General features: G+C 37.3%; 1 protein-coding gene across 2 annotated transcripts in view; it reads left to right on the top strand.

Annotated features, from left to right (window-relative positions):
• The window catches only part of LOC131687269 (E3 ubiquitin-protein ligase SH3RF1), a 50,877-nt gene extending 38,100 nt beyond the window's left edge, over window positions 1-12,777 (top strand). For both annotated transcript variants that reach the window (XM_058971341.1, XM_058971342.1), the window contains exons 4-10: window positions 8,053-8,400; window positions 8,459-8,764; window positions 8,825-9,102; window positions 9,160-9,769; window positions 9,824-9,958; window positions 10,028-10,264; window positions 11,140-12,777. In XM_058971341.1, coding sequence (XP_058827324.1) covers window positions 8,053-8,400; window positions 8,459-8,764; window positions 8,825-9,102; window positions 9,160-9,769; window positions 9,824-9,958; window positions 10,028-10,264; window positions 11,140-11,311 — 2,086 coding nt within the window. In that variant the 3' untranslated portion in view covers window positions 11,312-12,777. The remainder of the gene's footprint in view (window positions 1-8,052; window positions 8,401-8,458; window positions 8,765-8,824; window positions 9,103-9,159; window positions 9,770-9,823; window positions 9,959-10,027; window positions 10,265-11,139) is intronic.
• Window positions 12,778-13,125: the final 348 nt, after the last annotated feature.

The raw sequence follows: 13,125 nt of genomic DNA on the forward strand, positions 1-13,125 counted from the left end.
ACCGAAAGTTCTTTGAACCTTAATGATGTTTTGATTTTCGTCCCCTCAAATTTAATCTTGGTTAATCTTATGCTCTAATTTTGCCCTAATCACAAAGAACACAATAACCTTTCAGAAACTTGTTAATTGCATAATTATAGAAGATTTCATACTTCACGCGCTATCGATGCCAGCTAATTTTGCAAGCGAAAATTCGATTTTTCTCTCCTTTTTTTCGCTTCCGCATTATGACAACCAGCCTCCTGGCATCCCTACACTAATATATGGAGTTTGACAGCGACCTACATATATGGGGCGTTATAGCTATAAAGCCCCAAACAAACAATAATTTTTGCGCTTTGCATAATATTCAAGCATTTCAAACGACGTTTTGCATCTTACGGGATAATTAGACGCCATATCATTAAAAAAATCGACTTCGTATCCAAATACAGCATGTAGGGGAACTATGGGTAAGACGGACAGATGAGGTAAGACGGACACATGGTCATTTTAGGCATATAACATATAAAATTGTATTGAATTTTGAAACCCTCAGTAGGCTTTGAACACTGTTTAACGCATATCATTTAAGCAAAAATTGATAATCAGTAGTACTTCTTCGTTCGGATGTAATTTTTAAGTCTCTGGTTTTATGGTTTATCGAGGAAAAAGTCAATTATTTCGCGGATTTTTTCTTGTATTTGGATAATGTAACTCTTACATGACATCTTTGTGGAAAATAACAGGTATGTTGATGTATGAGTAAATAAGTGCAAACCTTTTAAAGGTATATGTACTGGAGGGGCAAGACGGACAAACTTAATTAATTTAATTGATTCAACCTTATAGGAATGTCTCGCATATAGAAACGAAAATCTAGTGATCAAACGTAGAGCACCGTCAAACTAGCTGAAGTCTGTAGTTTTCAGGATGCGCGTTAATGCGACCGAGGCTAAATACGGAATTCTTAGAGCCTGGAAAAGGTAGACGAATTCGTGCACGTCCCGCTTCCTGGCTATGATTGTATAGCTCTCTTTATGATAACATCAAAAACGATATAACACATCATTTGCTTCAACTCTAAATTGAACGTATTTTTCGCCTCGAATTGAACATACATATTAAGAACAACACCAGAGTATTCAAAAATATCCGTTAGAAACAGTAAACTGTGCTATTTTTTGTTGTGATCATCATATCCCCAACATGTCCGTCATACCCCCACCATATGTCCGTTTCACCCGCAATCTAGAAAAAGTTCAGACATTTCTTCGTTTTCTATTTCTTCAAAAAAAGATATTCCTTGATTTTTGTAACTTAATCCCTCTGAACCAGGGTTGTTAACCCGATGGATTCAACGTTATCGTTTTAACGCGATATCGTTGAATCGATATTTTTTCCGTTGAATTCAATGGCGTTGATTTTTGCGTTGATTTCATCGTTCATCGTCAACGCACATCGATGAATGTAACTTTAACGTTATCGGAAAATTTGCGTTGATTTCTTTTTTAATCCTCCAGAAGTCGCGAAAAAGGCTCGCTGAACGGGCAGGCGCTGTTGCTTTTCCAAAAATGATCTAGACTGTCTTTTGAAAAGGGCCTAACTTTTTTTACCAATTTTTTCAAATGGCTATAGTCTAAAAATGACAAATCCTACAAAAAAAATGTTGTAGGAGTGATTTTCACAAAATTAGTCAAATTTTTGAATAAAAATATTGAAAAAATTCTTCATCGACTTCTACACTGAAAAAAATCGATTTTAAAAATTTAAAGTCGATTTAAAAATAACCCATTTTTTATTTGGATTAAATTTTTTTTCCAAGATAGGTAAATATGTTCCCTACGTCAAAAATTCAAGTTGGGCACTTTAAAGAAAAAAAAGGCATTCGAAAAAAAATTTTCCTTGTCCAAACTATGTTTTGCAGTGAATTAAGCGCAGAATGGCATTTTTTGCAACATCCCATGGAAAATGACCCTCTCAAGCGAATGTCAAAAAGAGCCAGTCTTGCTCGCGACTATGAAAATACCATAACAACTTCCAGAGAGTTATACAACTGGGCAGTAGAACAAATGGATGAAAATATAACAAAATTAAGTTTCTGCTACATATCCACTGAACAGTACAACAAATGAAGTAATAATGGAATATTTATTTAATAACAAGAACTATTTTCAATGGGATTCTTGCATAATAAAAATATATATTTTTATTTATCGAGAATCCCATTGAAAAGAGTTCATGTCATTAAACAAATATTCCATTATTACTTCTTAGTATATACTTAGCTGCTAAATTAGACAATATCTTCTCACAAACTGAGTTTTATTGGATTCTGAGATGATTATTACTTTCATTGGTTTACTTTTCGATAAAAATACACTGCAAAAAATTAGTTTGGACAAGGAAATTTTTTTTCGAATAACTTTTTTTCCTTCAAAGTGCCCAACTTGAATTTTTGACGGAAGGCAGGGAACTTAATTACCTATCTTGAAGCAAAATTTCATCCAAATCAAAGATAGGTTTCTTTTTAATCCACTTTAAATTTTTAAAAGATTTTTTTCAGTGTAGGAGTTGATGAAGTTTTTTTTTTCAATATTTTTATTCAAAAATTTGATTAATTTTGTCAAAATCACTCCTACAACATTTTTTTGTAGGATTTGTAATTTTGAGACTATAGCCATTTGAAAAAAAAATCGGTAAAACAGTTTGACCCTTTTCAAAAAACAGTCTAGATCGTTTTTGGAAAAACTAAATATGCAAAGTGGCTTTTCGTGATAAAGTCTTCGTGTACAGAAGTTTCATTAAAATCTGAGAGGGTGCTGCCAACTCTGAATACGATTTAGCGCGAAATTCGTCAAATGCTTCAGAAACTAACATCAGAATTTGTATTTCAAATATAATTGAATTATATCTTTTTCTATAAACACAGCTGAATATAAAATTTAAACTTCTTATGAATACACTATATAATATCTCTGACGAAAAAAGGACGAAAACAGAAATCAACGCGAAAATTTACGATAACGTTAAAGTTAAATTCAACGCAGTGCGTTGACGATGACGATGAAATCAACGCCAAATTCAACGCCGATAATGGCGCTGAATTCATCGTTATCGGCGGTAAAGTTGAATTCAACGTTAACAACCCTGCTCTGAACACTCGAAAGCCAACATATGGAACTACAACATAGAGTATAACATGTTGACAAAAACAACCCCGGAAGAAGAAAAAAGTGAAGAAGAGGATACAGGAACGATTTTCTACCTGTTAATAAACCTATTGTTCAAACACTGGATCAATTTTGTTTATCACATGAACACTTATTTGTTCCATACTATGTTGCGTTTCGGCTTCGCCTCATCAGAAACCGACACTAACTTATTGTCGGAATAGATTAGCGCCGGCTTGACGCAAATCCCTTAAAACTAAAACACACTATGTGTTTCAATCGAACGACTGATCAAACGTGATGTCTTGTTCGAGCAGAAGTTCTGTTTATGCCGATGAGACACAGTGAAGCCGAAACTTGTCTTGGCTTAGCAGGCCTATGCGAAAGCATTATGCTATATTTCACCCTAAGGAGGAATATTTGGTAAAAACCAAAATTTCTCACTAGGGTGAAAATTTGTTGGTAAAAACCAGTATTTGTACAGGAGGGCACAAATCCTTACTATGTTGCAGAAACCGACACTAACTTATTGTCGGAATAGTTTTTACCAAATTTTCCTCCTTAGGGTGAAATATAGCATAATACTTATTTGTTATAAGGAATCAAAAATCTACCAAATCAATATTAAACAGATATTTCTGTAATCTTCCCAAGAGCAGACGTCTAAAGGAACAATTTCTAAATACATCTAAAAGAAACGCTTTCAAAAGAATTAAATTGAATAGAGAATTCAAGAAATTTAATGTAAAGAAACCTAGCGGTGCAATTGTGTCTTTCTCAATCATGAACACGAAAATTTTTGCGTTGTTCATATTCATTAAAAGCTTTCAAATGTATATATTACATTTTTATTATACACGACATGACAACTATATACAAAAAGAAAAGAAATCATTATTCGAGTTCTAAAATTTTTGAAAAGAGCGACGGTAATATTAAAGTGGTCTTGTTCTCTCGCTTCAAAAAAATTTTTTTTTAAATTTCCATATATATGCATCTGAGAATACGCCACAGAAAGGATTTGGTGAGAATCATAGTTTCTTGTTTTTTTTTGTGGACGAAATAATCGTACAGAAGAAAGAATGCGTCAGACATGTTGTGAAGCGTATGGGAACGAGATCACGAAAACTGAAGAAAGAAAACAAAGGTATCAGTGGGGAAGGAAAGGAAAATTTGACGGACAAATTAATCGGCGAGCTAACAAAATTTTATGAGCTTACAATTCGGAGAAACTTAAATTCTATAGAATATATGCGAAATGCAATCTGGGCTTCCCTCGTCATCGAACGAAAATCGCCAACAATCACAGCGTCCACCCGGCGAGGACAGTTGGTGAAAGTGGCGTCAGGCCGATGGAAAAAGGAACTTTAGAATCTTTCGAACATGTCAGGATCCCCATCGCTCCTTCCATCGTAGAATTATTGAAATTCTATCACCTAATGATTGAATAGAAAGATGCTTAGGAGCTCACACCCAAAACAACAATGAGTCTCTGAATAGTCTAATCTGGGGCCAAAACACTTGTACAAATTCTGGCAGGCAGGTGGTCAATGTTGCGACTTATTTGGCAGTCAGCATCTTCAACCATAAGGTTTTTCATCGATATTACAAGCTATGGAAGTGATTGGAAGTACCTTAAAGAATGAAGCTAAAAGATTTGCAACTCGAATCGACGTTGAACGTATAACTCATTCTTAACGTAAAATGGGCGTCGCGGCAAATCAGGCCCAAATTCAACAGAGGGAGCAAAATACGGACAGCAAAGACCATTTTCGTGATGAGGAAGGTGTGCTCAACGGCCCCGGTAAAGCAGATTAACTATTAAACACTTTTACCGTTGTCTTCCGTTTTAATTCCACTATGATGAACAAAAAAGCACTTTACTGTTACAGATACGTATTTCGGCAACGACTTGCAGTGTATTGTATAAGAATGAAGAAAATACCCTCTGTACCGCTTTATGTACCGAGTAGACAGGTAGAAATCAGGTAACTTAGGTGTGTAAAGATGATCATTAGCGTACGGGTAATGTTTGGAAAAGCCATGTATATCCGTTACTTTGATCTCGATTGAATAAAGGTGAAGGGGGTTGTTTAAAAAATTCTAGGCTCTCAGCTACATCCAATTTCCATGGATTAGAAGTTTGACGTTGAATTTTTATATCCTCGGTAGTCAGGTCATGTTTTTCTGAAAAGGAATACAGAGGGTATTTTCTTCATTCTGATACAATACACTGAAGAAGGCTGCAAGTCGTAGCCGAAATACGTATCTGTAACAGTAAAGTGCATTTTTGCAGATTAACTAGTAAGATACTACAATCGAGTTATACACTAGACTGATTCAATTCAAACAGGGTTGCTATGGTTACTAATAAAATTCACTTTTTTTGAAGTCTTACCGCTTCTTTAGTTAATAACTTTTCTCAACGAATTTTCATAAACTTGCAATGTTCCCCGAATGTGTTCAGTTGAAGAATACCTTTAGAAATATATAGTGTTCTGATTAATTGATTGATGAGGTGATTTTTTAAGAATTTATTTTCAATGATAACCGATTTTCCATACAAACTTCCATAAAAACTTTGAAATTTTTGGAGGGTCCATAGACACAACCGATCGGTACCAAAATTTGCACAATTACTAAGGACCATAAAAGGAATCAGTAGAGCCTGGTGGAGCTAAGAGTCAAAAATTGAAGCAGTCTATTATACACCGTACTTTATCTTTAAACGCGTTTTCCCGAAAGTAGTGTTTTTTAAGCGGTCAAATAAGACTTTTCATAGAAGTACTGGTCCTATTTCAATATTTTTTTCTCCAATTGTTCAGTAAACATACCTCTATGTTTTCCCGAGAGGGATTTTCAAAATGTCAATTTGCTTCATTTTTATAGCCACTAATAGCCCAAAAAATTATGAAAATATTGGAAATTTTCATAAATTGTTACATAACTTTAACAAATCGTAAAATAAAAAAAATCCCTCTCGGGAAAACATAACCGACATGACCATGGTTATTAAAAAAAATGAGTTTTCTGATTTCAGATTACCCAATTTGCCACAACTTTACTTAAGCGGGCCCCATGCAGTTTCAACATCAATGTCATCAATGAAGTTTCAAGGTCGCGAGAGATTTTTCTTTTCGTCTTGAAAAGTAAAATTGAAAAGTCAAAACATGTATCTTAAAAATAAAAAAAAAAAAAAAAGATTCAAAATCCATTGAGTAGATGCTTTACAATTTATTCCCAAAAAACTGTTCAATTTTAGGCCGTGCGAGTAGAAGACCCCCTTAAATTGAAAAAGGTGCGAAATCAGCAAAGTCCCAAAAAGTCGATTTTTATAAAAAAAATGTTTTCGAGATAACATAAAATCTCGACGTTGCATACATTTTGAAAATGTTTGGCATCAAAAATACGAATTCAATTTCTGAAATTTCACGGGGTCCTTTGAAACAAAATTTTGAGTTCCGGCTTATATGGGAATTTCATATGTGAGCGGACGGTTCAGTCTATATTTCTGGAACCATATAAGCGATCCGTATGAAATTTTATAGACATCTGTGGGAACAATATAGCTATCATTTGGGACTAAGTTTGTGAAAATCGGCCCAATCATTTCCAAAAAACTGATTCGAGTTTGTTAATTTTGAAAGATGGCCGCTTTTCCCGGGCACTTCCGGAACCGTTTATGGTGGTCAATATAGTGACGAAAGTTCGGTTGGCCGCCAGTGACCTACAACTGCAAATTTAAGTTTTTTGAGTGACATTTTACCGAATTTTTTAACGCTTTCATCGGAGTATCGGTTTGAATCGAAATTTGCTTTGTGACCGCACGCCGCAACCCGTAACTCCGGAACCGAAAGTCGGATCGGGATGAAATTTAATAGCCATTTACGGGGAAAAACACCGTTGATGTGAGACTAAGTTTGATCGAATCGGCTAAGCCATTTCCGAGAAACCGATGTGACTGCTATTCTGAATTTGGATACTTCCGCTTGGGTTTCCGGAACAAATGATGTTGGACAACGTGACTTTGAATGGTTGTTAGTGACCTAGTACTACAAATCCAAGCAGATGTTGCCACATTTTAGAAAAATTTTCACCTTTATACATTCATTGCCGAATTTGTTAAAATCGACATTTTCCGTGTGATCGTACTCATCACCCTGTAATTCCCGAACCGGATCTATTAGAAATTCAATAGCAGCCTATGAGAACTTTGCACCTTTCATTTAAGACTAAGTTTGTGAAAATCGGTTCAGCCATCTCTGAGAAAAGTGAGTGAGATTGTGTTCACATACACACACATACATACACAACTCGACGAACTGAATCGAATAGTATATGTCACTCGTCCCTCCGGGCCTCCGTTAATAAGTCAGAGCAATTGCAATACCTTTCTATTGAGAAAGGCTTAAAGATGCGTGGGTTATGTCAGAGACATAATCACTAAGTGGTAGAATACACCTAGGATTGTCTATATGAAAATGATACTCGACCACTACACACCGCTCATACAACTTTTTCAAAATACAGCTTTTCGTTATTTATAGTAGTTGCACATTTTACCAAATTAGATGCAACATTGGGATGAATACAGTCGGTCAGATAGTGCAAAAAGTTTGTCATTTCAAAAACTGGAAAAAAATTTCAGCATAAGATTTTTGAACCGGACCCCTGCATTGATGTTAGAACTTGTGTTCTAATAAAGTTTGTTGTGATTACCGTGTGTACCTCCAACGAATTCTAACATTTTCTGCGACGTATCTGCCAGATATATTAAAAAAAAATAAAAGCACACACGGGCAATGCCATTCAATCATAACATACACTCCTTCTAATGAGCTGCTTATCGACTATACCTTTTCCTTCCCATGCCTACCTAATCAACGACCGATGTATATAGTGACATCAGCTTCAAGAAGGGTGATATAATCATTCTGAAAAAGAAAATCGACCACAACTGGTGCGTGGGCGAAGTCAACGGAAAAGAGGGTGCGGTTCCATTGAACCACCTGCAGGTCATAGTGCCGCTACCGTACCCCCAGTGTAAGGCGCTGTACGACTTCAGCATGGGACCCAACGAGGAGGAAGGTTGTCTCACATTCAAAAAGGGAGCACTGATACACGTGCTCCGCCGAGTGGATCAAAATTGGGCCGAAGGTCGAATCGGTGATAAGATTGGGATATTTCCCATTTCCTTTGTGGAAATGAACATACTCGGAAAACAGCTGATGGACTCTGCGCTGAAACAGTAAGAATTTAATAAGTAGGAAGTTTTAACGTTATGCTATAACACATACGAATTTCAGTTTGCTGGCAAATGCTTCTAACAACCGAACCGTTCCTCCGACACCATTTGATCTGAATGCTAGCGATACGACAAGTTCCAGTGTGACAACGAGTCCGAACTCTTCCGCAAGTACGACAAGCTCAAACTCTAGCACTGCACCTAGTAGTCCAACTTCGCTGTTCCTAGCGACTCCGGCAACAGGTGCTGTTAGTGGACATTCAAAAAGGGACCATAAAGAAAAGCGCCATTCCCTGACTACCTTCATGGCCAATTCCAATGGAACAAATGGAGCCGCGGTGGGAGGGCCACTGAGTCAACCTAACCGGTAAGGAATGTTAAAACTATCAATACTTCAGCATGTGAAATTATTTTTTTTTTTTTCAAGCCACTCCGTTGAAATTCTTAATGTACCGGAAGCGGAACGATCACAGCAGCAGCCTGCATCACAATCATCGATGAACGAATCCACTGGGACAGGTGCTTCTGCTGCTGCCTCGGCAGATCATTCTCAGACCAGTCGACCAGATATGCTCAACTATCAGAAGTCTAGCACTGGCAAGACTAGTCAGTCATACCATCCAATTCCACAATTACCAGCTACCTATGTCGCTCTCTACCCCTACAAGCCTCAGAAACCGGATGAACTAGAACTTAAAAAAGGATGTAAGTTTAGTTTGATCATCAGACGTTTAAGATTTTTTAATTTTGTCATTTTTCCAGCAATCTACTACGTCACAGAACGATGTAAGGACGGTTGGTTCAAAGGTGCCAATCGGCAACAGAAGTGTGGAGTTTTTCCCGGTAACTACGTGACTGTGTTCAAAGGCCGCGAAAGTAGTCATTCCAACCGCAGCCCCAACCCCCAGGGACCATCCACCAGTACCCAAAATCCGTCCAGTAATATAGCCCAAATCACATTACCTGCCTTACCACCGCGAGATAACACGACAAACGCTGCCGGTCTCGTCTGGACCAAGCAACCGAATCAAACCGGAAACTATATTGATTCACTGTTTGGACGGAAATCCGGAAGTTCTCCAGCAGATAAAAACTCTACCGCAGCAGCTATTCCGGCAACTGTCGCAGGGGAACCCTCACATCCAACGAACCAAGTTGCTAAGGAAAAGAAAGATTCATCAGCGGTGAGCTTGATGAAACGATTGACCAACATCAAGCGATCGAAATCTCCGACATCTGCTGCTAACAGCGGAGGAACCGCTAATCCTGCCTATACGATGGACAATCCAATGTTTGAAGATAGTACGATTGCTGCGGTTTCGCCTGCAGCTAAGCCAAATCTACATCAAATGATAAACCCAGTGCATGTCAGGTGAGTGCTTTAAATTCACATCCGTCAACATTTCAAAAATGACTGGTTTTTCAGATCCGGATCCTGTCCCAGTCAACTTCTGCAAAATCTCCCGGTGGATCTCCTGATGGCCCAAGGCCGCGAAAATGTTCCTTACCTGTACGGATCCCAGCGGGTGAAACCCCACAAAGAACGACCATCGATGCACGGGTAAGAGTTGTTTACTCCTTAAGTTAAGCATTATCATGAATACTAACTAATCAATGCGTTCATTCGTAGTCTCAAAACCGAAGCTTCCAGGAAAAATTCTAGCAAACATTTGGCGGCTACTAACGCTGCCTCCAGCCAGCATCAGTCTCACGAAGCACCCGCTTCTACGTCATCTAGCGCACATGGAACTAAACAATCTCTACCATATCATCGCAAATCTCAAAGTCTCGACGCTTCAGCCATTATATCCCAGGTGAACGGGACGCCATCAAAGTCGAAATCGCACTCGCAAACGGTGCGAGAGAGGTGAGTTCAATTCTTTTTTCATGACATACACAGATGTGTCCCCTATCTTTTATTATGATCCTAATACGAAAAAGACTTCACGAAGAGTAGTTAATAGCTCATGCTGCACAATACAAGCATTTGGACAAACATTCTGTGGAGTGATGAGTTGAAGCTTAGTTTGCTTTCTGGTGCAGCATCAGTAGAAAAAAATATTTCAGGCTCATTTGGAGCCGTTTGCCGAAGAGAACTGGTCTTTTAGTTGGACATTTACGCATGACATCGGCCCCACACGCACATGTTGTTGCGTTGTTAAACAGTGGCTTTTTGATCAGAAGGTCAATTTATGACCATGGCCTCCACACAGTCCTGACTTAAATCGAGTAGAAAAAATGTGGAATGATGTGGAAACCTATGTTAAGCCAAAGAAGCCCAAGAACATGAATTGTTTTTGGATCGCTGTTGGTAATGGATGGATGTCGTTCCTGGTGCAACGAGGTTGTGAATTTGTAGGAGGCGTTTTTTGTCACTTGGAGACTGAGATCAATCAAAAAGGGTCTTCAACTGAATACTAGGTTACAATAAATAATTATTCCACATTTAGACTGAAAATAAGGGAATTGATAGGCTTATATTATTCTGTGTCCGCCGCTATATATCTAAAGTCGTTGGCTGCATTCTAGCTGTAATTAAAATGCTAACTAAAAATGACTGTTTCAATGAGAATTGGGATTCGTTTGTATTCCCAAGTTGCTCTAATTGCTACCACAGCTATAATTTTTTTTGTTGAAATATGAAACTATTTTGATTCAGCTTTGTTAGTTTTATTTTCAATCTGAAGGAAAAATAAGAATTTTAAGATTCCAAATAATAATGGAAATAATGGCTAATTACAGGTTCAAGTGCATTGTTCCGTACCCGCCGAACAGTGAGTACGAGCTAGAACTACGCATCGGAGATGTCGTGCTGGTGCACAAGAAGCGTGACAACGGCTGGTACAAGGGCACTCATCAGCGGTCGGGTAAGACTGGTCTGTTTCCGGCTTCGTTCGTCGAACCGGATATGTGACATCAAAACTAGACACTCGAGCGAATCTTCATTTGTTTTAAATGAAACCGAAGGTATTACACATTCGTGGAGCAGTATAACGGGCATGTCGTCAGCATGTGTTACTTGTTTAAGTGAAAGTGGTACTAGAAGTATATTTTAGCATTTAGCAATTCAATTGATTAGTGGTTAGTATCTTAATTAGGGCAAACAAATATGACAACACCTTGAATTAGACCAACAAAAGTGCAAATCTGTACCTAATCGTTCTTTATTGGGTCCCCAAAAAGTCTGATTGATTATGAAGTTAGAACATGTTTTAAAAACGTTATTATTCCGAAAACAATGAACCCACTAGCAATGAAAATCGATCCTGAATTTTAATAAAAAGAAAAAAGATCACCAAAAATACTCGATGGACTACAAACGATTACTCTAATTCGAATTAGTTGCAGTGTCATTTGCATTTCTATTCTTGTGCATTTTTATAAGCTAACAACAATCGTGCGAACATCTTGTATTGTGTGTCTAAAACTCTAAATATTGACTCATTCCAAGTAAGGTATAATCAAAGTGACAGAGATTACTGTACAAATGTTCTAGAAACATTAGCCAAATCATAGATGTTGTGTTTAATTGCGAAACTTTAACAACAATAGTAAAGGAAAACTTTATTCGTTTAGATAATCTATATAAGCAGCAGCAACAGCAACCGACAGACAGACGTAATGTGTTTCATGTACACCATACTAGTAATTGCGCAAATCTATATCACACCATAACGAAATCATATTTGTCTAACAAAAAGATCCTGAGAAACTGTTTATGTTACACTACGAGAAATTTAAGCATAATATAAACCCGTAAAGGTATTTATCGCGCAAAATCTGAGAGATATAAAACTAAACGCTCTACTAACAGCACGTGTTTCAAAACTAAGTTTTCGTTCTGAAAATCGTGAGAATATTTAATTAACTGTTGTTCTGAACGTCAAAAAGTAAGCAGAAAAAATCGAAACAAAAAAAAGGCGGGGGGTGGAACCATATTCCTGAATAGGCGTGCATTATAGAAAATTCAAAAATAATGTGAAAATTAAGCGAGGCTAACTAGCACAACCATTCGGAACAGGGTAAATATATTTGCCAGTCGAAATTTTTGTTATCAAAATTAGCAAAACAGCAGATGCCTTCAATGGATGGGATGATAAAAAGATAGTCTGATCGGTAGAGACATTTTTGTGCCTCTCGAGGAACTATGAATTGCGCAAATAGAACGGACCTTTTAGTATTGTGTGCCCCGGTTTAACGTGATTGGCCAGGTAGTGCTAATAAATTTGTATGTATAGTATAAATAAAGCCATCTTGAGAAAGTGAAAGAAGCAATGCAGTAATTGCCAGCCCAGCATTGTGGTAAACGCAATAAAACCCGTGTATAAACGACTTGAAACAGGTATACTCGTACTTTAAAATAAATGACTAATTTGAGAAGGTAGCACATGTTTTTCTTTCTATGGTATCGTTAAACCAATTGTATCACAGCCTTTTATGGTCTGGACTAATGTGGAAAATATTCTCAACGGTTAAAGTGATTCTAGATAACATTTTGAAAGTCATCAAAAATTCGACTTGTGTTGAGGGGAGAGGGATAAGGTTTCTATTTTTTACAATATCATGTCATCCGAATTTTTCTAGCGAAATTCGGATTTTTGACTTCCAAGTCCCACAAAAGTCCCAAACTAAAGAAAAGAAAAATCGTTACCCATATCCCAATATGGACCAATTTCAAAGCGATTGGTCAAGCAGATTTTAAGTTCTAATGTACACCACAAAACATTT

This window comes from Topomyia yanbarensis, chromosome 3 (assembly GCF_030247195.1).
Source record: "Topomyia yanbarensis strain Yona2022 chromosome 3, ASM3024719v1, whole genome shotgun sequence".
Classification (NCBI taxonomy): Eukaryota; Metazoa; Arthropoda; class Insecta; order Diptera; family Culicidae; genus Topomyia; species Topomyia yanbarensis.